The following is a 23,274-nucleotide window of genomic DNA, read 5'->3' as shown; positions in this document are numbered from 1 at the left end:
GGGTGATCTTTCAAGGTCCCTTTCAATCCCTGACATTCTGTGAAGACACTGATGGGTTGACATGCCCTCCGTCCCCTGTGGCCCTGGACTCGCCAAAGCGCCCAGGGGATGACCGAGAGTTCCCACTGCTTCCAGGTACCCCGGGATCTGGGGGACAAGGACCCTCCAGACACGACCACCTCTCAGAGAGGCTTTGGCTGCCCGGGTGCATCGCAAACGTGAGCGGGGGCAAGGGCAAGCAAACGGCAAGGAGACGGCGGCCGGCAGGAGCCAGCCGAGGCAGGGCTGCCCATGCCCTGTTCCCTTATGGTGGAGGGGAGGGGAAGAGTTTCGCTCCGCCAGGAGGAGCAGCCCTGACCGCGACCGCTGGGCGGCCGGCCTGGCGTTGGAGGCCGGGGCTCCGGGGGCAGGGGCGGGCCCGACCCCAACCGACCCGGCCCAACCCTCCCGCCGCGGGCCGGCGGGGGCCGGTCTCCGCTCGGAGAGGGAAGGCGAGGAGGGGGCGGTGGTGATGTGTGTGGCGGCGGCGGGGAGGGGGGGCAGAGGCACGCCGCCTGGGGCTGATTGGCCGCCCAGTTTATAAGGGGTGCCCCGGCCGGGGCGGCGGGGTTGTTTGCCGAGGCCGGGGAGCTGCGCGGAGCCGCTTGGCCGCCTGTGGAGCCGTCCGAGCGGAGCGGTGCCCCCAGCTTGCCCGCGGCGCGATGCGACGCGCCAGCCGAGACTACACCAAGTACTTGCGCGGCTCCGAGGAGCTGGGCAGCGGCGCCGCCCACGACAGCGCCCCGCCGCCGCCGCCGCCACCGCCGCTGCCAGCCCACCCGCACCCGCCCGCCGCCTCCCGCTCCCTCCTCGCCGCCCTCGTCCTCCTGGGGCTGGGGCAGGTGGTCTGCAGCGTCGCCCTCTTCCTCTACTTCCGAGCTCAGGTAAGCGGCGCCTCCGCCCGCGCCCGAAGGCGGTGGCGGGGTGAGGGGAGGCAGTTGCGGCCCCTTCGCGCCTTGGTGGCGGGCGCTGTGAGGGAGCGGCCGGGCTGCCGCCTCGCACCTTTCAGGAGCGGGAAAGGCTCTCGCGTCTGTGGGATTGAGGCAATTAATTAAAAAAAAAAAAAAAAAAAAAAAGGTGAGAGAACACCTTTATCTGGCTCTGAAGCTGGCCCAGCTTTGAGAGGGGATTGGGCTGGATGCTCCCAGTGCCCTGCCTGGCCTGTGCTACCCGCTGGAGCTGCTCAGTCTGAGGTGCTTCAGGTGCTGCTCTGGCCTGCAGGTGCATAATGGGGTGCAGGGTTTCTCAGCGAGGTCGGACATGAGGGGTCTCTGATTTGGGGGACAGCTTAGTGATCCTTCACCCTAAGCCTTGCAGGGCTTTGGGTTTCAATGATCAGTTTTTGGTTATTCACTGGAGGTGGTTTTGACGTGGCTGAGGTCTTTGGCTGCCATGAATGTCTCAGCAGTGCAAGAAACGTCTTTAAGGAGGAAACAAAAGCCACCACACGCCACCACTTGGGACCGTTTGCCCTTCAGAGTGCGCAGGGGCACTGTGAAGTGGGGCATGGGCTATGGTGCCCGCTGTACCTCAGGAGCTGGGTTTTGAGAGCTGCTCCTCACCTCCCTGGGGATGCTTCAGGAGGCCAGGGTGTGTGCAGAAAGGAGCACGGTGAGGTATTGCTGTGGGGGAGAGGAGGTGGTGAGTGGTTAGGCTTTCGGAGAGAAGAGGAGCCTGCTTCTTGGAAACGGCTCATCTGGCTGGTTGGATTCACTCACTGCTGTGTCTCTCACCCCACACGGCTGAGCCTTCTTGGAGGAAGTGGGGGGCTGTGGGCTGGTGGCTTCTTGGCGCTCAGTGTTGACTTTGATCAGATGCCGATCAGTTCTGTTAACATGGGTCTCACTGCAGTCATGGCAGTGGTGCTTCTGTTGTGTGCACTTTTCATTTGAAGTCAGCAGGGAGTGGAAACACGTTTCTTTCGGTTTGCTTTCTAGGCAGATGCACTTGATCTTGAGGTAGCACACTGGATTTCTTAACAAAGTGTGCTCAGAAACCAGACGTTGCACAAATGTATACCCACTTAAACAGATGAATGCCTGTCAAATATACAGTAACGCTGCCGATGGTTTATTATGCAGACCGATTAGTATTTTCTCACCGACAGTGGCTTTGTGTTTGCCATTTTTAGAAAAATAAAATGGAGCAGCAATACAGTACTTAGGTGATCATATCCTGTATGCTTCAAAAGAGTGACATTTAATTTCTGGGGCTCACTGTAGAGTAGCTTAAAGCTACTTGTTTGCCTGACAGTGAAATAAATTAATGCCTACTTCAGCATGTGGCAGAGAAATGTTTTTCACTCCAGATCTGCATGAGCTTGAGAAGACATCCTTGTCAAAACAAAATTCATAGAAATGCATAGTTATACATTGGTTAGTAGGCTAGAGCGCCATTGCAATCAAAACAACTAATTGAAGTATACTTTGTGAAAAAGCTATTTTTGCATTCTCTTTACCTTCCTCCCCCGTTATTAAGGGTTCTTTCTGATAGGTTTGTGTCAGTGCTTTACACATGCCTAACAAAGGGTAAGAAGAGCTTTCTTACCATAATGACTGCTTTTCTTCTTCCTTGATTTAAAAAATTATAGGCCGGGTCTAATTCTGCATTTGGCAGCTTAATTCTCTTGCCAGTTTCCTGTTCCTGTAGATTTGGAGTAATGCTGTTGGATGGAGTCCTTTCTAACCTTGAACTTCTGAAACATCTAGAAGAGGCAGTGTAGCTAGATGTAGACTTGACTGAAGTCATTGCCTGAAAACTTTCTGATGGGGAAAATGCCTTTTTTTGCTATCACTGAAAAATCGAGCAATAAGTATACTTTGGAAATAGGGACATAATTCACAATAATAAGATACAGTAGTCCATATTTGTTTACCAATTTCTTATTGTGAAATAAGACAGATGGAAAAATATAATAGTTCCCGGAGAAGTTAAGTCTCATTTAACTGTCTTGCATATTGTTTTTATTTGTATGGGACATGATCCAACATCTCTCCTTTGAAAAGACTGCTGCCCAATTTAGTTGTATTATATTAAGCTATCTCAATTTCTACTCTTCAGTACAAATTTCAGCTATCTAAATTTGTACTTTAATAACAGAACTTAAGTATTGTGGTCTATTTCAATAAATAATGAAACATTAGTAGCAGAAGCTGTGCATCGAAATATTTGAATTGTTTTGTTGGTGAACTAGCAAGACTGACTGTATAGGCTGATATTAAGAAATTATATGTTTTACAAGGTCTTTAAAAGTTTACCTAAGAGATCAAGTAAACTCTGACTCAATTTTACCATACACATTTTATCTGTATTTGCATAAAATCATTTGGGCTGGATCATGACACAGTATGAGCCGAGACAATAGTTGAGGTTTTGGTTTTTCCTTAGTCTTGTTTATTTTGTGGCTTGAGCATTTGGAATTTCACAAGACACATAACTAAGACTGACACTAGATTTTCATAGATAAACATATGTTCTGGCCAAGAAATAATGCAGCACAATGCAAACGAGACAATGAACTGGTATATCTAAAAGGAAAGAAAAAGCTAAAAATTGAATTTTACCAATAGTCTGGTAATATTGTTCTGACATGTAAAAACATTAAAATGTGCTGGCTTTTCTTTCTGGACTGTCTTGTGCAATGTACTGAATCCGAGAAAGAAAACAATAACAAAATGTATTGGTCTTATGTGTTTATTTTACTTATCCTTCATGAGGAATATTTGCTCATGGTCAATGAAAATGCTATGAAAATGTAGTTAGATACTTGAGCAGCTGGAGATCGTCATGTAATAGCACAAGGTGAGAGAGTGAATTATTTTATGCAACTTTCACTGGTAAATGCTGAAGTACAGTCTCCAAAAGCTTTGCTTTTAAAGTTTTATTTTGGACTAATTTCCTTAATGTACTTTGATCGTAAAAGAGTAGGAATTTGGTGCAACACTGACTGAACTGGAGGGCAGTAGAACAAAATGAAAGTGCTCAAATCCAGATGTGGGGGTTGGATGTCTAACTCTCATAGTTCGACCTGGAGCTCCAAGCTTGTCTGTCTTGTCCATTTTTCCCATTAAAAAAAAAGTTTGTACAAATGTTAAGTATTCTACCACACTGAAGAATTCACACTTGGATAAATGGAGACCTGGAAGACAGATTTTTATCATGATTTCATGCATTTGGGGAACTTTAATGAAAGTATGTGTTTAAACAAGTGCCTTTCAGACTTCATCTAAAGTTTTGCGAGTGTGCTAGAGCAGTGATTAATAGAAAACTCTTTGCTGGGGTCATTAGCACTTTTTGGAAGCCTGGAAGAAGCCCTTGGAGGTTGAGAAAGACTGTGGAGTGCAAAGTGGTGTTTGATAATCTGGAAGTTGGTTTAAGTTTGAAAATAAGTACAACCATAAATGGGAAACATTTATTGTAAGGAGTAAGTACAGAGTATTATACTGTAACACTGCATAACTGAGATAACATTTAATGGGTAAAGTTGGCTGGAATGTGTTGTATCTTTTAAAATCAAAATGAGTCTTTTTACAATCAGAAAATTGTCTCATAGTTCTGTGAATTCAGCTGGTCTCACCCACAATGCTGGAGTTAGCTCATTTTGACTGCCCTGATTTACGTGAAAGGAGTCTGGAGATGCAACTAAATGATTAGATGTGCTGAAAATCACAGGGCACCAAAAGATTTCATCTGATTACAAGGTCAGAAACAATGGATGTATATACAACAGTAACAGAGGAAAAATAAGATAGACATTCCTCTATTTAAATAGGTTAATTCCTCTAGGATATTTAGCTTACTTAATGTGTTATGAAGCTTTCAACAATATTTTTGGTTGCATTTTGATGTTTCTTCCAGGTATTAAATATGCAGGATTTCATGCTGAAGGTCTCTGTTTATTCAAAGGCTCACCCTCTGTACTTTGCAAGTTAGCAAGCTGATTCCTGTAGACCATTCTGGTATTTCATCTGGCTCTTTAGAAGTTCTTCTCAAAACACTTCAAAGTTTTTCTGTGCATCACTTCTTGTTCTCAGGTTTGGTCTCAGTACTCAGTAATATCGGTTTACAACCGTGGCAGTTCAGTGCATGTTCTTTATAAAGAAGATCTAAGATGCAGGATTTCTGAGAATGTCTTTTCAGACAAGTGAGCTTATTTCCATGGTTAAATGTGGTGAAGACTAGCTATGCTGTGAAAAAGGCAAGGGCAATCAAGTAGCTTAGCTAGCCCAAAGATGCGAGCTTTACCTTATCAAACACTAGATCTCTAGAGACCTGCAGTTTCTCAGGATGAGCTGCACAGCTCTAAATTGCTGAAGCTATCAGTTACAGTGTTTCCATTAAGCCTTCAATCTTTTAACTGTAGGTGTAGACACTTCGGTTTTCTGTCTTAAGCCTTCAGCAGATAAACTGTAATCCCAGTAAGTGCTTCTGTACAATTGGCTGCTACTGTTCTAGCAGAGTGTTGTGTGACACATTTGACTGATTGCTTATGGGTGATAGCTCAAAGTCTACACTTGGATAATCTGTCGTGCTGGATGCCCAGGCTTTTACAAATTTTATGATCTTTATGTTGTAAAACCTTGATTTCTTGTCTGCTTTTCAGAAGATATGTTTAAAGAAATCCCAAACTGGGGTAATAGTCTCTCACTAGTAGAATTAGTGATAAAAATGAGTATCTACTGGCAATTATTTGCTGTGGCTTTCTGTCTTCCATCTTGTGATATGTGTGGAGGGGGCAGAGACATCTGGATCCTATTGAAGACCCTAGTTGCCTCAGGTCTCTGACAATCCCAATTTCAGAGGCTGCATCTGGAATAATGTGTCCTGTTGTGGGTCCCTCAGTGCCAGAGGCATATCAACAAACTGGAGAGAGTCCAACAGAAGTCTCCAGTGATAGGTAGGGACTGTAGTGTATTAGAGATGGAGAACTGGATTTTTTTGAACCTAAAGAAGAACAGACTAAGGTGAGGGAATCAAATCACCATTTTTAGCTACCTAAAGATGGAGCCAGGCTCTTCAGGAGTGTTCAGCAAAAACAAGAGGCACAGTCATAAATCACAGCAAGAACTGCAGCTGGACATCAAAACCAGTGTTTTTATACAATAAAAGTGGTTAAATTGTAGACCAGTTTGCCCAGGGAGGTTGAAAATTTCCATTGATGGAAATTCCACAAAGCTTGTCTAGATGAGGCCTTGACCAACCTGACTTAAGTTACAAGTTGGCCCTGCTTTAAGCAGGGGTCTGGACCAGAAACATCCAACCTAGGTTATTCTGTATTAACTGCTGTTTGGCAGCTCTTGGTAAATTTTTTGTGCTTTCAGTTTACAGTTGATTTTGTGAGTTCTAGTGAAAGATACTGGAAGAGATGCTTTTAGGGTGCAGTTTCACAGTCATTTAAGCTAGTGCTGCCTTCCTGCTCTTTCATTCCTGTGCCTGTCCCTGTACTGGCTCTGCTTGTCTGGTACCTGAAGTGAGTTGGTTTCAGGGGGCTGATTTTTCAGGAAACTAGATCAGCAAAAATTCCTCCCAGGGTATTGATTTAGAAGGGGAGATTGAAAACCAGGGATGACATTTTGTGGTGAAGAAGGTGAGAGCACAGAGATGCTAGTTTAGATCAGCTTAAACAGTTAATGGGGCTACACTGCACTAGCTGACTTCAGAAGTCATTAGGGTAGTGTTAAGTACTTAATTCATAGAGCTGCAGTGGCTATACACAGGTAATTTTGGATTCACCTGTGTCAGGCCACCCTAGGAAGATGTTACTTCCTCCAAGCTATTCTGTAACTTATCTCTACCCTTCTGCTCAAAGCTGTGGCATCTTTTGATCTTCAGGTGAACCTTTTTTGACCTGTTCCATTCCAAATGTTCAGGGATAACTGAGACAGCTAAACCAGGTCACAGGGTCTGGCGTTGGTCTGAATGAATTGGGCAAACAGATCTCATCTGGAGACTCCAGCAGAAGGATGGTGATGGAGAAGCAGCATCTGGTGTTGCTGTCTGTGCAACAAATGTTCAACAAAATGTGCAACAGTGTGTGATTGTTGGATAGCTGCCTGGCTGGTGTAGACCTTTTTATGATCTGTTTTGTTCAGTGCTATGTTAAAGGAAGCTGAACATGATCAGGCTCTATCCACAACCTCTTGGCATTCCCTCATTGTGATTACAAATGATGTATTACCTTTTGTAATTCTCAGATAAAATGGTTCCTTCCATCTTATGCAGAAAAATAGATGTAAATATATTTTATTAGACCAGCTGATACAGTTAGAGAATTGAAACAAGGTTTTGAGTGCACAAGCCCTTCTCCAAGCTTGAATAAAAGTGGAATAAATACTAGTTGGGAACAATCGCTGAGACTCTTAAGCCATCTGTGAAAGAAAGTGTAAAGTATACCGAGTGTGGGGAGAGAGGGTGAAATGTTTTAAATAATGTTTATGCAATTAGCTCTGCCAAGGCACAGTCCTAATTCTTGCAATATCCTTCCAATTTATCTAACTAATGAGATTCAGGAGTATTCTAAACTTACATTTTAACAGTATATTTGATTCAATCATGAAGACTGCTAAAAATATCTTGCAGGTATTCTAAATTTTCCAGTCTTTGTCCCATGAAGTAAAGGAATTTATGGTATGGTTTTATCATCTTTTTGTTATTCTGAATTTGTGCTGTCTTACTTAATGACTGTTACACACAGCAATATGTCTTGCCCACAAAATAATTTCGGTGATAACTGGCTTCTGTTCCTTGGTGTCTCCTCTTGGAAATAATGTGCTAGATGTTGTACAAATGTTTCCCAAGTTCCTCTACTTGGCATTTGTGTGTCAACTTGAAAACCACAGTTTTTACAGATAGGATGGCTATGTATGTTGCCTGCTAAAATAATTGTGATATTGCACAGACTGATCAAACAATTGAATAAAGGATTATTGATTTTACCATAAAAGTGAGGTTTAACTTTTGAAAGTCAGATATCCAGTCTAAGCTAATATACTGGCCAGCTCCAGAAGATAATTCATTCTCCTATCTCATACACTTGTTGGATGAAATAAACCTCTATGTGGGTAACTTTTCCTCCTCATCATTTACAATGAAAATTTAGATAATAAACTTAGCTAGGTGCCAAACATTTAGATGGTTGTAAATTTTTCCCTGACTTAAATGCTTGTAATGTCTCTTGAACAGACGCTTAAAACTGTGGTTGTACTTTTATATTTGTTTCAGATGGACCCTACTAGAATTTCAAAAGAACATGCACACTGTGTCAGAACACTTTTTGGACATCAAGAAGATACGGATTTGCATGAGGCATCCTTTGAAAATCAAGAAGTGAAGCTAATGCCAGAATCATGTAGAAGCATGAAACAGGCTCTCCAAAGAGCTGTGCAGAAGGTAAGTGGCAGACAGACTGCGTGTTCCTTTGTTTTGTGCTACTGTTGAACTTGCAACTGTTTTTTCAACATCTATATTCAGAGGTAAGTTCTAGAAAGTATTTTACAGTGTTTGAATAATATCTGAAGTTGCATCCAAGATTGTATGGTGCTTGTTCATGAACCTGGTAGTGGTTAACCAGTTCTGTATTCAAATACTTTTTTTTTTCCTTCTTTTTTGCTCACTGTCCCAGTTCTCTGTTCTGTGCACACCATTCCCGTCCTGGCAGGAGAGCTGCTTTGCCATAGCATGATAACCAGGCAGTCTTTGCCCAGCAGTTGAGAATGACAGCTTGTTCCCAAACACAAATAACAAAAGTAGTCAGCTGAAGAAGTCTGCCATAATGAAGAAGCGTAGGCAAGCTGGATGTATGTCGTAATCACCTCTAACAGCAGCTAGTGCCTTTGATCTTTTTGCATGTTCATGATAGTGTTTAGTGCTAATTATGGGGGTATTTGGTTTTCCTGGCTTACTAGGTCCATTACTGCCTCTTCACATCTGCATAAGACTGTCAGTTTTTGATAAAGGATACTGTATTAGATTAGAGCTGAACTTGTGTAGACTTTACAGAGTTAATTGTACTTGAGTTAATTATAGGGTACTTTAATTCTGCTAATGCTTGCTTTTGATAGAGTACCCTGAGTGACAGATCTTTTTGCGAATAAAACTTAAAGAAATGTAGAAGTACATGTCTTGTCCCATTTGCTATCCACCTCCTTGAACAGCTTAAAAAAAAAAAAAAAAGAAAGAAAAATAAAAAGTTTAACTCTGTAGCATTAGTTCCATCTTCCAGCATTTTATAGGCATTACAACTATTTCTGTGTTCTGTGTGCTGGTGCTAGACTACTCGTTCATGCAGCTCCCATGACAGGGTAAGGAGCTGGTTACAGTAAGTGAATGGGAAGCCCTGTATTCTGGTCACTCGCTGCTGGTTACTCAACAAAGGCATTGGCTGGAGTTGAGGCTGCATATCCTGCCATTCTGGATGGAGGTTAAATGCTGCAATGTCCGTGGCCGAGATAAGTAGTGAGTGGGGATAACTTTTTTGGCTGATGACCGTTAGTTTGAGAACAATAAAATTTCCCTTGCCAAAGTAATCAGAATCTGAATTTCCTTTGGATGCAACAGAATGTGTTAAGCAGCTGGATCAGTGTTCTGGATGCTTTGTCATCATATATTGATGACATGGAGAAAAAGAGAAAAATAGAAAAATGCTTGCTTGGGGCTACATTTGCATCTTTCTGGTATATCAGAGATGTGAAATAAACAGTGTAAAGGCAAAAATATACTTCTGCAATCTCTGCCTTTCATTGGCTTTGGTACAATGAAGGGCAGAGATGCATCTGAATTTTACTTCTAGTTGTGCTAATCCTTTATGTGTGGGAATGCAGCTAATGGGACTTGAAAGGGGTTTTTCATCTTCTGTATGTTCTTTGCTTTTCTGAAGGAGATACTAACCTGTGTGTTTTAAGAACCAGTATCCTTATTTGAACTGGCAGCATATTAAGTGGCTGAAACGGAACACTAAAATACCGTTTAAGTTTTATGATTTTTCAATATTTTGTCTTTTGCAAAACAAGCCGTTCAGGAAGTGAAAATAGACAACTTGTTTTTGCTCAAGTGTATGGTCTGGTTACAGCTTTTAGCTTACTGCACTGGTTCTCATCTGTTTTCTTTGCACACCTGTGGACCTAGTGCTTAAATCTAAAGCAGGGATTAATGTTGAAAGTGAAAGTGCTCTTACGAAAAACAGAGTAGTAGGACTGCAAGGTCAGGTGTAGAAACATTTGTCTTCTGGAAAAATAATAATTAAAGATTTTCTTTTAATCAAAATCTAATAGTGAATTTCTTAACATATTCCAGGATAAAAATACTGCTTAGGGAGCAACTTACTCAATAGAAAGCACATTTTCAATGTTATTGCATATAAACTTTCAAGCAGACAAATAATATACTTTCCTAGCTTGTCTGTTTGCTTAATTTTTTTGCATGTAACCCTAAAAACCTTTTGGCAGTCCAGATGCACTAACCACAGTTTTTATGAAGTCTGTTATGAGCCTGAAGTAGAAAGGACTTGGGTCAATTCATAAGCAACTTCCCTTGGCAATACTCCCAGCTTCTAGCAGCTTGTGGAGTTCAGGCGTAAACTAGTTTCCCACATGGCAACAGAGTACTTTGCTAGACCTTCAGGAAAGTGCTTATAAAGAGATCTGTATACTTAGCAGACTTTTCAAGTTGACACAGTTATGGACAAGGTCAAGGTTTCATGGACGATTGCTATAAGTTGTTAAAATTTCAGAGTTTCCATCCTACAACCTTGCATACCTTTTTTTTTTTTTCTGCAAACAATAGACTATTCATTTGGGTAGAGGTTGTAGTGCTGATATCTAAACCGTCTTCTGATGAATATTGGTTCATGTACTTTTCATTTCACTTCCTTCCTGATTAACATTCTTCAAATTGCTGAATTTCCGGCAAGATAATCAGTTACTTCTTCCTGGTACTAGTTGGACTTAAAGCACTCAGGTAGTAGAAACAACTGCATAAAGGACCTTTAAGGTCACAGGTGAAGCAACACATGAATGTCCAGAGATGTTCTCTTCTGATTGGTCTCAAAAGGCTGCTTATAGCTGCTCAAAGTAGATACTGAGATGTTGTAAAGCCAAAGGAGAGGAAAAACTGTTCACAAATGTCACATGTTCAAATGTAGCCTTGCCTCTGCGTCCTCAACATTGGACATAACTTGAAGAGCAAGAGTTGTTTTTGTTTTGAAGGTGCTGAGATACTAAGGATTAAAACCTGCAGCCTGCTGTGGATGAGGAAAGAGCAGTTCCCAACTTTTCAGGCACCTAAAGCATGATATTAGCTTTTAAAATGTGTAAGTTTTTCAGCTTCCTAATGGGCTCTTAAGTATTTTGGATGAAGGAAGACACATTTTTCATTTTTGTGACTGGCTGCTTGTCTGTTGTTTAAACAGTGACTGTATGAGGGAGGTTGGAATGTGGGAAGCAGACCAGCAGAGTTGAGTTGGTGGGCAGGGTGCAAATGATGTGAAGGTGTAGAAGTGCAGCTTGTAAGACTAACAGAATGATGTGATTTTGGTGTACAGTTTTTGTAAAAATAACTCAACAACTTGGTAGCACATGGTTCTGTGAGTGAAAGTAGTAAGAGAAGTGATTGATAATATTTTGTCAGCAGTTCTCATGCCATTATAGCAGTGTCTTAGTGACAGGCTCTGTTGAGCTGTTTCTGCTTTCTTAATGGTAGTGTACATTGTGGTTAAGTATGAGATAATTGAAGACATTCAGGTGCTAAAGAATGCAGTTGATACTTTAAAGATTTGGAAAATCCTAGCTCTTAATGCCTTATCTTAAAGGGTACCAGGGGGGTTTTATAATCCCAGTAAGAGGCCATCTTTAGACATCTGGATATCTTCAGACACCCACTGAAAAATGTGGTACTCGAGTCCCTCAGGGTCAGAAGCAAGTACATGCTAAAATGCTTTTCTAAGGTAGGTCATGTACCACCAGCACCTTGGAGCTGTAGAAACATGAAGTAAAAAAAAAGTAATCAAGAGAAGTGTTGAAAATACTTGCTCTTCAGGAGGAGACTCACAGCTCCATCTCTGTTATCTAGGGACTAGTTCATGTATTTCAGCTTCCTTTTGGAAGCCTGGGCAACAGAACAGAAAAGAATGTAAAAGTTTTGTGCGGCTTGTCAAAATCAAGTAAAGAACTTGACATTAGTCCAGTGTTTGGAGAGCTCTGCTGATGTTTTCTGGCCACAGGCTAGCCACTTCTAATCCAGTGACAAGCACACAGAAGAGTCAATGAACATGAGCGAGTCTCCAGCTTTTCTCAGTGTGTTAGTGTTGGGGTCATGCTTATTACCTCTCTTTTGTTGTAATGACCCTTACATTCCTAATTGCATAGTAGCATAGCTGAAAGAGGCGTACAAGAAAGTGGTTGTGTCAGACAGATGCTCTTAGGAAACAGGAAAGTAGGCTTAAGACTATCAGGACAAGGAGAGTTGGGGACCCGAGTGTTCCTGGGTAGCTGTTCTGCTTACCAAGTGGTGACGTTGCAGATGAACAGCACCACCAAGGGTTAGAAAGAAAGCAGCTCAGACTGCATTTCTTGAGGACCACAGCCTTTCTGCAAGGAAGGTGAGCTGAGTCAGGCTGCTAGATCTCAGAAGGGGAGGTACCCAGCTGCTCAAGCTAGAGCATCTTTGTAGATGTGCAGAAGCAGAACACCATATGCCTAAGAAAAAAGTAGGTTAAGAGGAGGATAGTGATTTGCGAGTTCAGGGACTTCAAGGGCTGCACAGTTAGCAGCCACGGGATATTTTTTTAGTATAAGTTTAGACAATAGACAGATTAAAATGTACATTAAAATGCTCTTTTTGGATCTGCCCAGTAAGCTCTCAAGAAAAGTACTGTATCACATCCTCCAGAAGGAAAGGATCTGAAAACAGGCTCCACATCTGAGAGGTTTCCATTAAGAAAGCAAGAAAATTAGAGTTGCACCTTTCTAAGGAAAGGGTTGGGAGTAGATACGGTGCAGTAATCTCTGAGAGTGGTCCATCCCTCAGTTTCTTTTACCTTATGTCCTCTTCTCTTCAGAGGCTTCGGCTGCTTTTTGCAGTATCTAGTACTTGCAATTTTTATTTTTTTTTTCATCTTCCTACTTCTGGTGAAGTTAAAAGAGCTCAAGTGTGGCTAGAGGCTGATGTTGGTGTGCAGCTCCTAGAATTGAGCTTTGTTTTCATGCTCTTAGAACTGATGTTGAAGTAGGAAGGTCAGAGAGGGGAAGTGAATGTAAATGGGGGAGGTGGACATGAGTTTTGCTTCTTCTGAAGTTGCGATTCTTCTGCTTTTCTTCTCGTCTCTACAGCAGAAAGCACCTTAATGATTCTTATCTACAAAATCAGCATATCTCTGCTGAAGTATTATGCTTTGATAGTCATACTACAACTTCCATACTGCTGTGGCTTTTCATTTTAGTTTAACATTTAAACACCTACTGAAAGAGGAAAGTGAGAGTAATAAATGCACCAACTGAGGCGTTACAGATTTCACTGTGGCTGCAAAATTACATAAAAGCGGGACTTTAGGTGTTTGCAAAGCAGGTTTTCACATTCTAAAACACCGCAGTGATTGAAAACACAGTGGAACGTTGCTGATCTGGCCAAATCTGAGGCATATTGTATATACATGGTATTGAACAAGATGACCAGCAATAGGTGTGACATAAAGACAAAACAAAGGACCACTCTCAGGTTTCAAAGATGAGATAGGATTTTCTATCTTCAGCAACATGTTTTGTTTTAATAAATGTCTTCTTGATGGCTCCATGGTATGAGGTATTCTGAATAGCAAGTAGAATATTAGCCCTGTGTTTTAGAAAACAGAGATGAAGAGAGTCACAGGGGAAGAGGAGACAGAACAGAAGACTGAACCTAACATTACCAAGATGAAGTCCAGGCTTGTAAAAAGAACAGGCTGCTTAGGTTTTTGAAAACTGCTATTTGTATGTTTTCTCAAGAAAACAGGAGTGGATTATTAAAGGCAAGGATTTTTGTGGTGCCTGATGTCTGTTACTTGTGGTGTTCTTGGTTTTGAGTAACATGGGTTTCAATCATGTTAAAATAAATCTGCAGTTTTAAAGAATGCATACTTCCAAACTCTGGTACCCAGTCCATTTGGCCCAGTGCAGATGTGGAAAATGTTTAATTCTTCAGCTCCTGCATACATGTTAGAAGTGAGCCATGATTATAAAGTTTTGTAGTCTTGCAACCTCCCCTGTTAGTAGTCAAGTGTGAAAGTGGAGGTTTTCATCTATCTCATCATGAATGAAATTCAGAGCTTAACTTTCCTTAGTGTTTAGTGTGATTACACACTAGTCCCTTTGTACAAATGCCTCTTTCATAACCTTTTAACTCCAAGCAGTTAAATCAGTTCATAAACTCTGTTGTTTTATGTGATGTGTTTTTAGCAGTCATTGTTCCTTTATACTTAAACAAATATTCCAAATGCTATAAGTAGAAAAGGTTGTAAATGCCCTGTCACTACCTCTTCAATAAGTAGTGCGGTGATAATACACGCTATCATTCCTATCCACCCTTATCTGAAGTATTGGACAGAGGAAGTAATTTGATTGTGGCAACTAAACTGTGTGTTCATATTAAACATCATGTAAATAAGAGAACATGTATCTGAGGCATCTGAATATGCTGTAGATAGAACAACTCCCACATACACACGCAATGTTGTAATTGTGCAAACTACCTGCAATACGTAATGTTACGAAAACACGACAACATCAGAGCAATGGCTCTTTCTCATTTTAGGAAGTCCAGCGTGTCATGGGAAGAACACCACCAAGACCAGAAAAAGGTAGGTGCTAGTTTATGATGAAGAAATATTTTAGTTCTGCTAAACTTTTGTCTTTCTGAAGTAACGTGATTGTTTTATCTCTAGCTGCACTGGAGGCATTAGGAATGGATCTGTATAGGAGAAACAAACCTGAGAAGCAGCCTTTTGCCCATCTTATTATTGACGATAGGAATATTCCATCTGGTAAGTTCAGTTTTGAGTGAATACTTTCAATGCAACTATAAATATATTAAACAGTGAAGTATATGAAAATAGTTCAGCAATACCAGCAACAGACTGGGATTTCAGAAGTGGCTTTTTTTAATGAGAATAAATGGGATGCATTAAAGGATTTGAGAGGCAGCAGGGGTAATGTTAAGAGGACGATAGCTCCCTTTTGTCTCAGGTAGCTTACATCTGTCTGTTATGGGCTGAATAGGTGCCATTTCAAATGACCAGTTTTTGTGATGAAGCTCTGAGGGTTTGGCCTGCCTCTTCATGGTGTCTTCAGGTGAGAAATGATGATGAGCATTAAATACTCTCCTCTGGAGTTTCTTATTTTCTTTGACTGGTAGGGCCCATCTGGAGTTCTTCACTCACACTGGACATCAACTATAGGTATACATACAAACAGATGTATGCATACATGCATCAAAGATATATGAGCACAAAGATTGGCCAGAATCCAGATCTCGCAGGTTGGAAGATGTTTCCCTTCCATTGAGTCTAGTATTTTTTTGTCCTGTTGTCAGATGAAGAAATGTGTTGGTTTTCCTTTGTGAAGTTCAAGAATGTCTTATGTCCACCCGTTCAACCCTTCACAATACCACTTCCTTTGTGTGCTGAAGTGTAATTGAGTCTGTACTGGGTGACACAGTATTTATCTTCAGAGTGGATCTGGGAATTGAGAATTTTATATGGATACACAACCCATGTCAGGTGCCCATCAGTGTAAGAACTTGCCATAAAGGAAGGACATCTTTCATTTTGAGGTGTCAAAAACCTAGCACTGCTGTCCCAATGTCATCATTATAACTTGCCCACTAGTTCCCTGCCCTTTGTGCGTGTATTGCACTCTCATTGCATAGGGCTGAATTTATAGCAAGAGTTTCCTTCTGCAAATGTAATCTTGAAAAGGGTTTGTCATATTCCATTCTTTATTATGCTGCAGGACTGGTATAGACTTTTTCACAACAAGGCTCCCAGGGCCTTCCTGGTGTTCAAACATGCCAAAGCTTCACAAGGGTCTGTCTTTATCCATCTAGTTCAGTTGTAGGAAGATCAATGATCATAACATTGTACTTTGAGTCACAAGGTTTCTGGTCAGTGTGTGGACTGGGATGCAGTATGTTTCTGAGCTATTGAGTAGGGAAAAAAATGTTCCTGTGGATTTTATCTGCCCCTGTTGTAAGAGGATGGCATTCTTTTATCAGAGCTCTTATTCTCTACCCATGAGTACCTTTGGATGGCTTTGGGGATATCCACAATAGTACAATATGAGGGAATAAGATATGAGTCTGCCTTGGAACACTCTCCATAGGAAAAGATTCACTCTTACAGTTTTAAGATATCTTAGTGCTGTTTCCTTTTTTTGCCCTGGGGTGCTGTCAGTTGGGATTTTTCTCTCTGTATTCTCAATGCAACAATCATGATTGGTGTGGTAGAAGTAAAGCAGAATTTATTCTGAAAATATCAGATGGAGGATCTTGAGATAGGAGGGGACATTGATCACCACTGTTTTCCTCTGAAAATCTATATGTTCTGCAGTGCTGAACTCCTTGCTAATTAAGCTATGTGCATTGCTTTTCTGTTTTATGTAACCAAACCAAAGGGGGATGCTGTGTTGAGGCTTGAAATCTGAGATTTCAGCAGCCTGCATAGTAATACCTTTCTCTTACTCTATTTAAAGACAAAGCACTTCTGTACACAAGAGATTAGCTTCTTGCCTGGAGGGATAAGATGCTTTCTCCGTTCAAATGCATTGGCACTGCCAAGATACAGAACTTTATAAGCAGAGAGTTTAAGCAGTTTGTCCGATGGCAGTCAGCACTTCTACAGGCTTTCTTATTAGCTCAAATGCCTCCTGACAAGCTTCTGTTTCAATCAGATTTTGGCTTTTGACATAGGTCAGTAGTAGAAGATGCAATATCAGTAAATTTGTCGTAGCATTTTGTCTTTGGAAAGATACAATTAATTTGCTAATTGTAGAGACAAATGACTTATATCTAGAGAAGTGGAGTGTGTTAGTGTCAAACTTTGTGAAATCCACCATTTCCTTTGGGGAATTTATTTTCTGTGTGTCTGGTGTTGCTGTAAACTGGATTTTTATCAGGGCTGCAGCTGATAATGTTTACTGTTGTGCATCACTGCATTAACCACCTAGGGTGTGATGTAGCACATCTGTGGGTAATGGCAAGGGAGACATTGTTCTTGCTTGCTCTCTTCACTTTTTTATTTTTAATAGCATGGGCTACGGAAACTCAGAAATACAGTGCCTGGGACAACAAGCTGCTTTGTTTCTCCTTGGAGCAGATCAACCTCTTTCCAATGCGATGAGTTGGACATCGTGTCTCCTGATCTCCTTCGGAAGAGTGTTGCAGGATGTTAATCATGAGCTCAGCGTTTGCAGTCCTTGTGGGCATTGCAGCAGTGAGGGGCTGCATCCTTATGGGTAGCTGGAAGCCTCAACCTACTGGTTGTGAGGCACTCCAGTATCATACTCACTGGTTTGAGACAGCATTCCTCTTGGTTGGGTGACACAAAGGTTAATGACAGGCATAAAGGATGAAGAAATTGCCTGAAGGTCACTGGCAATTTTTCTCTCCCATCCTGTTTCTCTGACTGCAAATGGCAATTTCTCTTTTCTGGTTCCTCACCCTGCATGCCTGAAATCCTTTTAAATTGTATTATGCCATCCATGAGTCTGGACAGATCTGTTCTTAGTATTTTAAGGTTCTCTACTATCATCACTCTGATCCAGAATAAACAGTGTCAGGGTAAAAACATCTGTCTTCATCACTGTCAAACACGATTTTATTTTAAGTAGTTTGCCACTGAGCACCCTTCATGAAGTGAGCAGGCACTGAGCAGCGTCTGTGAGGGAATATTTTTTTTTTACCTGGTTCAAAATAATATCAAGCCCCAAATGGACTTTTGCAGCTGGGGGAAGTGCGATGGAGGGAGAAAATAACCCTTCCCAGATCTTGGTGTCCCCACCCATCATTTGGCTGCAGAAGCCATAGTGGTTTGGCTTGCTGTGTGTAATTTTTAGGTTTGCTGCCTTAGGTTAAAAGCTGGATGCTTGCTGGTTGGTTTTTACCAGAGCTCACTATAAATGCTACCTAGGTTTTAAATGAAAACAGTGAATTTTGGTTTATAAATTGATTATAGAAATTACTCACAGTTTAAAGGAGAAAATCACTAACAGAAATAAATATAAATGTTAAATATATCATTTGCTATGTGAATTGATACCTTTAGCTGTCTAAGGAAACACTGTAGCATTCTGAGCTATTTACAGCTACAGGTTCAGCTTAGTTGCCCTTTTCCTCTTGAAACAGTTTTTCAGAGCAAACAGAGCTTTGGTCCTTCCCCCAGGCTTTTTTTTTTTATACCTGAAGACTATGAGGATGCAATAAAAAATGTCAATACAGGGCTACTTTCTCCTCTGTTTCCCTCCCATCATATTCCTTCTTAATAATTAATTTTATTGAAACTCATTTGTATTAGTCTTAGTTCATGCTCACAAATATCCAAGACATTGTTTTGGTTTGTCTTCACTTACCAGAAAGACTGTGTATTTTCTTGCCGCTTTCTTTTATAATGCTTTTTACCTTATCTGGAAGGTTATCTTACTCATTATCTTTCTGACCTCTTCCTACTCTGTCAATGTGACTTGTGCTATTTTTTTCATATCTCCATAGTAAATTTTATCACAGCATTTTGACTCTCCTATGGCTTGGGTCATGTTTGAGTTTCTTATATATGTATGGCTTTGGCACTTATGCTCCAGTTTTCTCCTCTGCCTTTGTTTTTGGGCTACTGATTGTTTTGGTGCCTCCCCATTTGAATGTGTTACCACCAGAAGTGCTGAAAGCCTTCCGGTTTGCATGGCATAACTCCTAGCAATGCCTCTTTGTGCCCTGCTGCTGGCTGGGGCATGCCCATCTGCCTCAGTTGATACGATCACAGCACGATAATTTAGGTTGGAAGGGCCTTCCAGAAGTTATCTAGGCGAATCCCCTGCTCAAAACAGATCGGGTCATCTTCCATCATCTCTTGGCCTCTCCTTCCATCTGACCGTGGATGAATGATGCATATTCCCTTCAACACCAAAACAGTGTGAACAAACTTCACCCACAGCCCCTCTTCAGCATCTCAATTAGAAGAAACTGTGGCACCTGTTTTCTCTCTTCCCCCTTCTTCAACAGACAATCATGCATTCCCACTAAGGATTTCTTCAAAATTGCTACTTGATTAAGAATGGCAACTAAAAAGTTTACTCACCAGGTAAATAAAATCTGCCTAGCAGCCTACCCAGTGTGCTGTCAGTCAGTCACAGCACACCAGTATGCCTTTCTTTTCTGTCATATATATATATTCCTGTCCCATATCTCTGATGTGCTTCTTCTCCAATCTGAGCAGTGATTTCTTGCCTATTGTCCTCATCCTGAAGGTAGCCCAGCCTCCCTGGGCAGTATTTCTGGCAGACTTAACACCGTGTATGACAAGTTGTACAACTTTCTTCGCTATCCCAAGTGCTTCAGAGATGTACTCTGGTACCCACTCTCAGCATCTCTTGCAGGTGAATAATTGCAGGCTAAGAGACTTAAGATCTTAGTATTACTTCACTTAATTTATGGTTTCCAGAAGGTTTTTTTTGAGGCACTGCGCAGAAGATGGCTTTTCTGTATGATTTTGCTTGTATAATATCTACCTGGCTGTACTGGAAACATAGGGGAGCAACTATTCATGATCTGCCTTTGACAGCCTGTGGTTTGCACAGGTCTTTGTGGAAGAACACCAAAAGCTTTTTTGTTCTGGACTATAAAGTATTCCTCTCACATGCAAAAGCTGCTTGCCCTTGGCAGTTAGGGAAGACTCATAGCTCTCAGGTTCCCTTGTCCCTACTTCCCCTCACATCTTTCTGCACTAACAAATCCAGGAGGCATCCTTTTAACTAATCCAATATACCTGTGGCTCTCCCCCAGCATACTTGTGAGCACTGGTGGTTTTCAGGCATGCCTTGATACGTGCTTGGAGGAAGGGGCAGTGTGCCCTGCCGTGTGCTGTGGAAATTTTGGTGGGAATAGACTTTTGGTCTGATGTTGGGAGAATAAGGTACTGAACATTCCAAGCAGGCATTTAGATGCACTGGAAGCCCAAGGTGTAAGGTCTTCTGCTGGCTGTGTGGACCCACTGTGGTGGGTACCTCAGAGGGAGCAAATTGAGTGAGTCTTGTGTGCTGAAAATGGCTAGTGGTTAGGAGGACAAGTTGGCCAACTCTCCTCTGTTGTGCTGTGCCCTGCGTATTACACTGAATAAATGGTAGTGTGTTAGTGGCTTGGGCCCATCAGGAGGGGTCATGGCCTGTGTGACTTTCTCAGGACTGTGCTGTTTTCTCTGTGTGGGCATTCCCGTGGGCCTTGGCTGGACCTTCTCCTCCCACTGTTCCCTATTCCTCTATGTTTGCAGGCAAAGGCTGCAAAACAAGGTGGGTGCTGTAGTGGGACGGTGGTGAGGCTGGGGAGGTGGGTCTGCGGAATGTGTGCTGCAGGGCATTCCCCTCAATGAAAATGCTGTTGATAAACCTCTGCACAATACATGTACTGTAGTAGCAATGCGATCTGGGCTGGTGTTGCAGGCTGCTTCTTGACACTGTGCCACCAAAACAAAACTGAGGTGTCAAATATGACCAGTTTTGGAAGGAAGACTCAAATGCTCTCTCTCATTGCCTTTCTGACCTGCTGCCAGGCCATCTCTTTGCACAGCCTCAATAGTAGAATAATAAAACATGCCGAGCTGGGAGGGACCCATAAGGATCATGGAGTCCAACTCCCTGCTCCTCACAGGACTACCTAAAACTAACCTGTATAACCAAGAATGTTGTACAGACACTCCTTGAACTCTGACAGGCTGGTGCCATGACCACTTCACTGGAACAGTCTCACCAGGGACTGACCATCCTCTCAGTGAAGAACTTTTTTCTTATCTCCACAAAACCCCATTTTTCTAATGTCCAGGATCTACATGAAATGACATATTGAGATTTGACCAGCTTGAAACATCCCAGAGATGATACGATGTGGCTATTTGATGATAGCACCCAGGAGGTGCCTTTCAGGCCAGAGTTCCTGGAGGACATTTATAGCTGTTTCTGTGGTTAGATTTCAGTGACAGCACCGAGCTGACAAACTAATCAAAACATCTCCAGTCTCTCAGTTCCTTTTTGTTCTCTTCACAGAGCATTCAGTCACCTTAACAGATAAGGGACAGCTTCCTGTTTACCAGGCCACCTTCATGCAGGCAGGGTTGAAAAGGCTTATATGTAACTGTTAGAAGGAATTTAATAATGCTTGTTTACATCTGTTAATTCTGTTAATCCGTCCTTTTTGGTAGTGAGACTTGGTAACTGTTATACATGTATTTTGATTTCTATGGAGAGACAGAGACAACGTTATAATTTTCTTTCATAATTTGTGGATCTCCAGCTTAAGACAACTTGAGGGTGACTGTCTTCCTTCCAGCATGGGATATCAGCTCATTGTTTCTTGTCTGAAACTTAGGATCCTTTAAAATAAATAATTAAAAATAAGAAAAGGAGAAAATATAGCAATGCATCTAGAATCATGTGTCTTCCTAAAGCTCTTTTTCCAAGACCTTCCACTAGATATTAGGCAAAGAATCTGGGTTAACCTCCCGCATAGCTGTAACTGCCCAACCAAAATTTGTACAATTATCAAATAATTAGGATTGGGCTTTAGATATCTGGGATGTCACTGAACCCAGTTGTGGAGCCTTGTTTCTGGTATACACAAGCACTGCGTTAAGTCAAAACATTGTTTTTGCATGAAAAAGTTTGTCATAAATACTTGAAGTGCAATCTGAAATCTAGTCAGCTTACTGTGTAGTACTACAAATGCACAATTGTACTGATTTTTTTTGTGCCCCCCCCCCCCCCCTTTTTTTGTGTTCTCAAAGGAAAAAAACAAGAATATAAAATACAGGAAGGTTTCATAAACTTTCTCTTTGGGGACTTATCAGTTTAACTTGTTTTCAGATTTTGTTTAGTTATTCCTTTCAAATGCTTACCGGTTGAAGACTGATAACAAGATTTACTGTTTTTTCATCATTAATTGCTTTTCAACTCCTCTCAAGCATTTGCTACTTGAATAGAGTTTTAGGTAGGACACTAATTCTATACAGAGCTTGTTGCATGGTTGCTTAACGTAATCAAACCATTGGCCAAGTAAATGTTTTGTACCATGGTCCAGCAGCTGTTCTGGTGGAAGGGCAGACAGTTATAAATAGCAAGCCAAATATGGCATTACATGATGAAAAAAGGAAATTTCTCATGATTTTTTATCATAATTGTCTAATATTCACTTTAACCTATATGACTATAGTTGCTGTTGATTCTAAAAACCTGGGGATTGCTTTCTAAATGCTGCATTTTGTTAAGTGTTTTTATAAATAATCGTGGTGTTTTTATTTCTCTCCCCTCTCTTCAGGAACGCGCAAAGTGAACCTCACATCGTGGCATCATGACAAAGGCCAAGCAAACTTGTCAAATATGACGTTCAATGATGGAAAGCTAATTGTTAATCAAGACGGATTTTACTACCTTTATGCCAACATTTGTTTTCGACATCATGAAACCTCAGGAAACCTGACCAAAAGAGGGCTCCAGCTGATGGTGTATATGACTAAGACAAACCTTAAAATGAGGCGCTCTGATGTGTTGATGAAGGGAGGAAGCACCAAATACTGGTCAGGGAATTCAGAATTTCATTTTTATTCTGTAAATGTAGGAGGGTTTTTTAAATTAAAATCTGGTGAAATGATAAGTATCCAGGTATCAAACCCATTGCTACTGGATTCATCGCAAGAAGCGACTTATTTTGGGGCGTTTAAAGTAAGGGATTTAGACTGAATATTTCTTTAGTGTGCTGAAAATTTGGGGGGGTTTTAGTGGTCCAGAAACAACTTGATGACAGAACTGAAAATCTTCTGCAACCCAATTGCATCTGTATAAGCAACATATCTCTAAAGACACGTTTTTGCCCTGTGCTGACTCCAGAGGGAGTCCCACAAATGCACAGAAGGGCAAAATTACATAGTTCTCCTGATTCAGTCTTATAGTGGTTTTATATCACGTGTCTCCACTGGCTTCATTAGAGTCGTTATGACTTTTACATTGGTGTAGTAGAAAT

At 41.5% G+C, this 23,274-nt stretch overlaps 1 protein-coding gene across 1 annotated transcript; it reads left to right on the top strand.

Moving 5' to 3' along the window:
• Positions 1 to 430: 430 nt before the first annotated feature.
• TNFSF11 (TNF superfamily member 11) lies at positions 431 to 23,274 on the top strand. The gene is made up of 5 exons (XM_005501794.3): positions 431 to 923; positions 8,260 to 8,427; positions 14,818 to 14,863; positions 14,948 to 15,046; positions 22,573 to 23,274. Exons 1-5 carry the CDS (start codon positions 702 to 704, stop codon positions 22,992 to 22,994), a joined length of 957 nt encoding a protein of 318 aa, XP_005501851.2. The 5' UTR covers positions 431 to 701; the 3' UTR covers positions 22,995 to 23,274.

The sequence above is a fragment of the Columba livia genome, chromosome 1 (assembly GCF_036013475.1).
Source record: "Columba livia isolate bColLiv1 breed racing homer chromosome 1, bColLiv1.pat.W.v2, whole genome shotgun sequence".
In the NCBI taxonomy this organism is placed as follows: domain Eukaryota; kingdom Metazoa; phylum Chordata; class Aves; order Columbiformes; family Columbidae; genus Columba; species Columba livia.
Note: the sequence above shows the minus strand (reverse complement) of the source record. Positions and strands in the feature narration are given on the sequence as shown.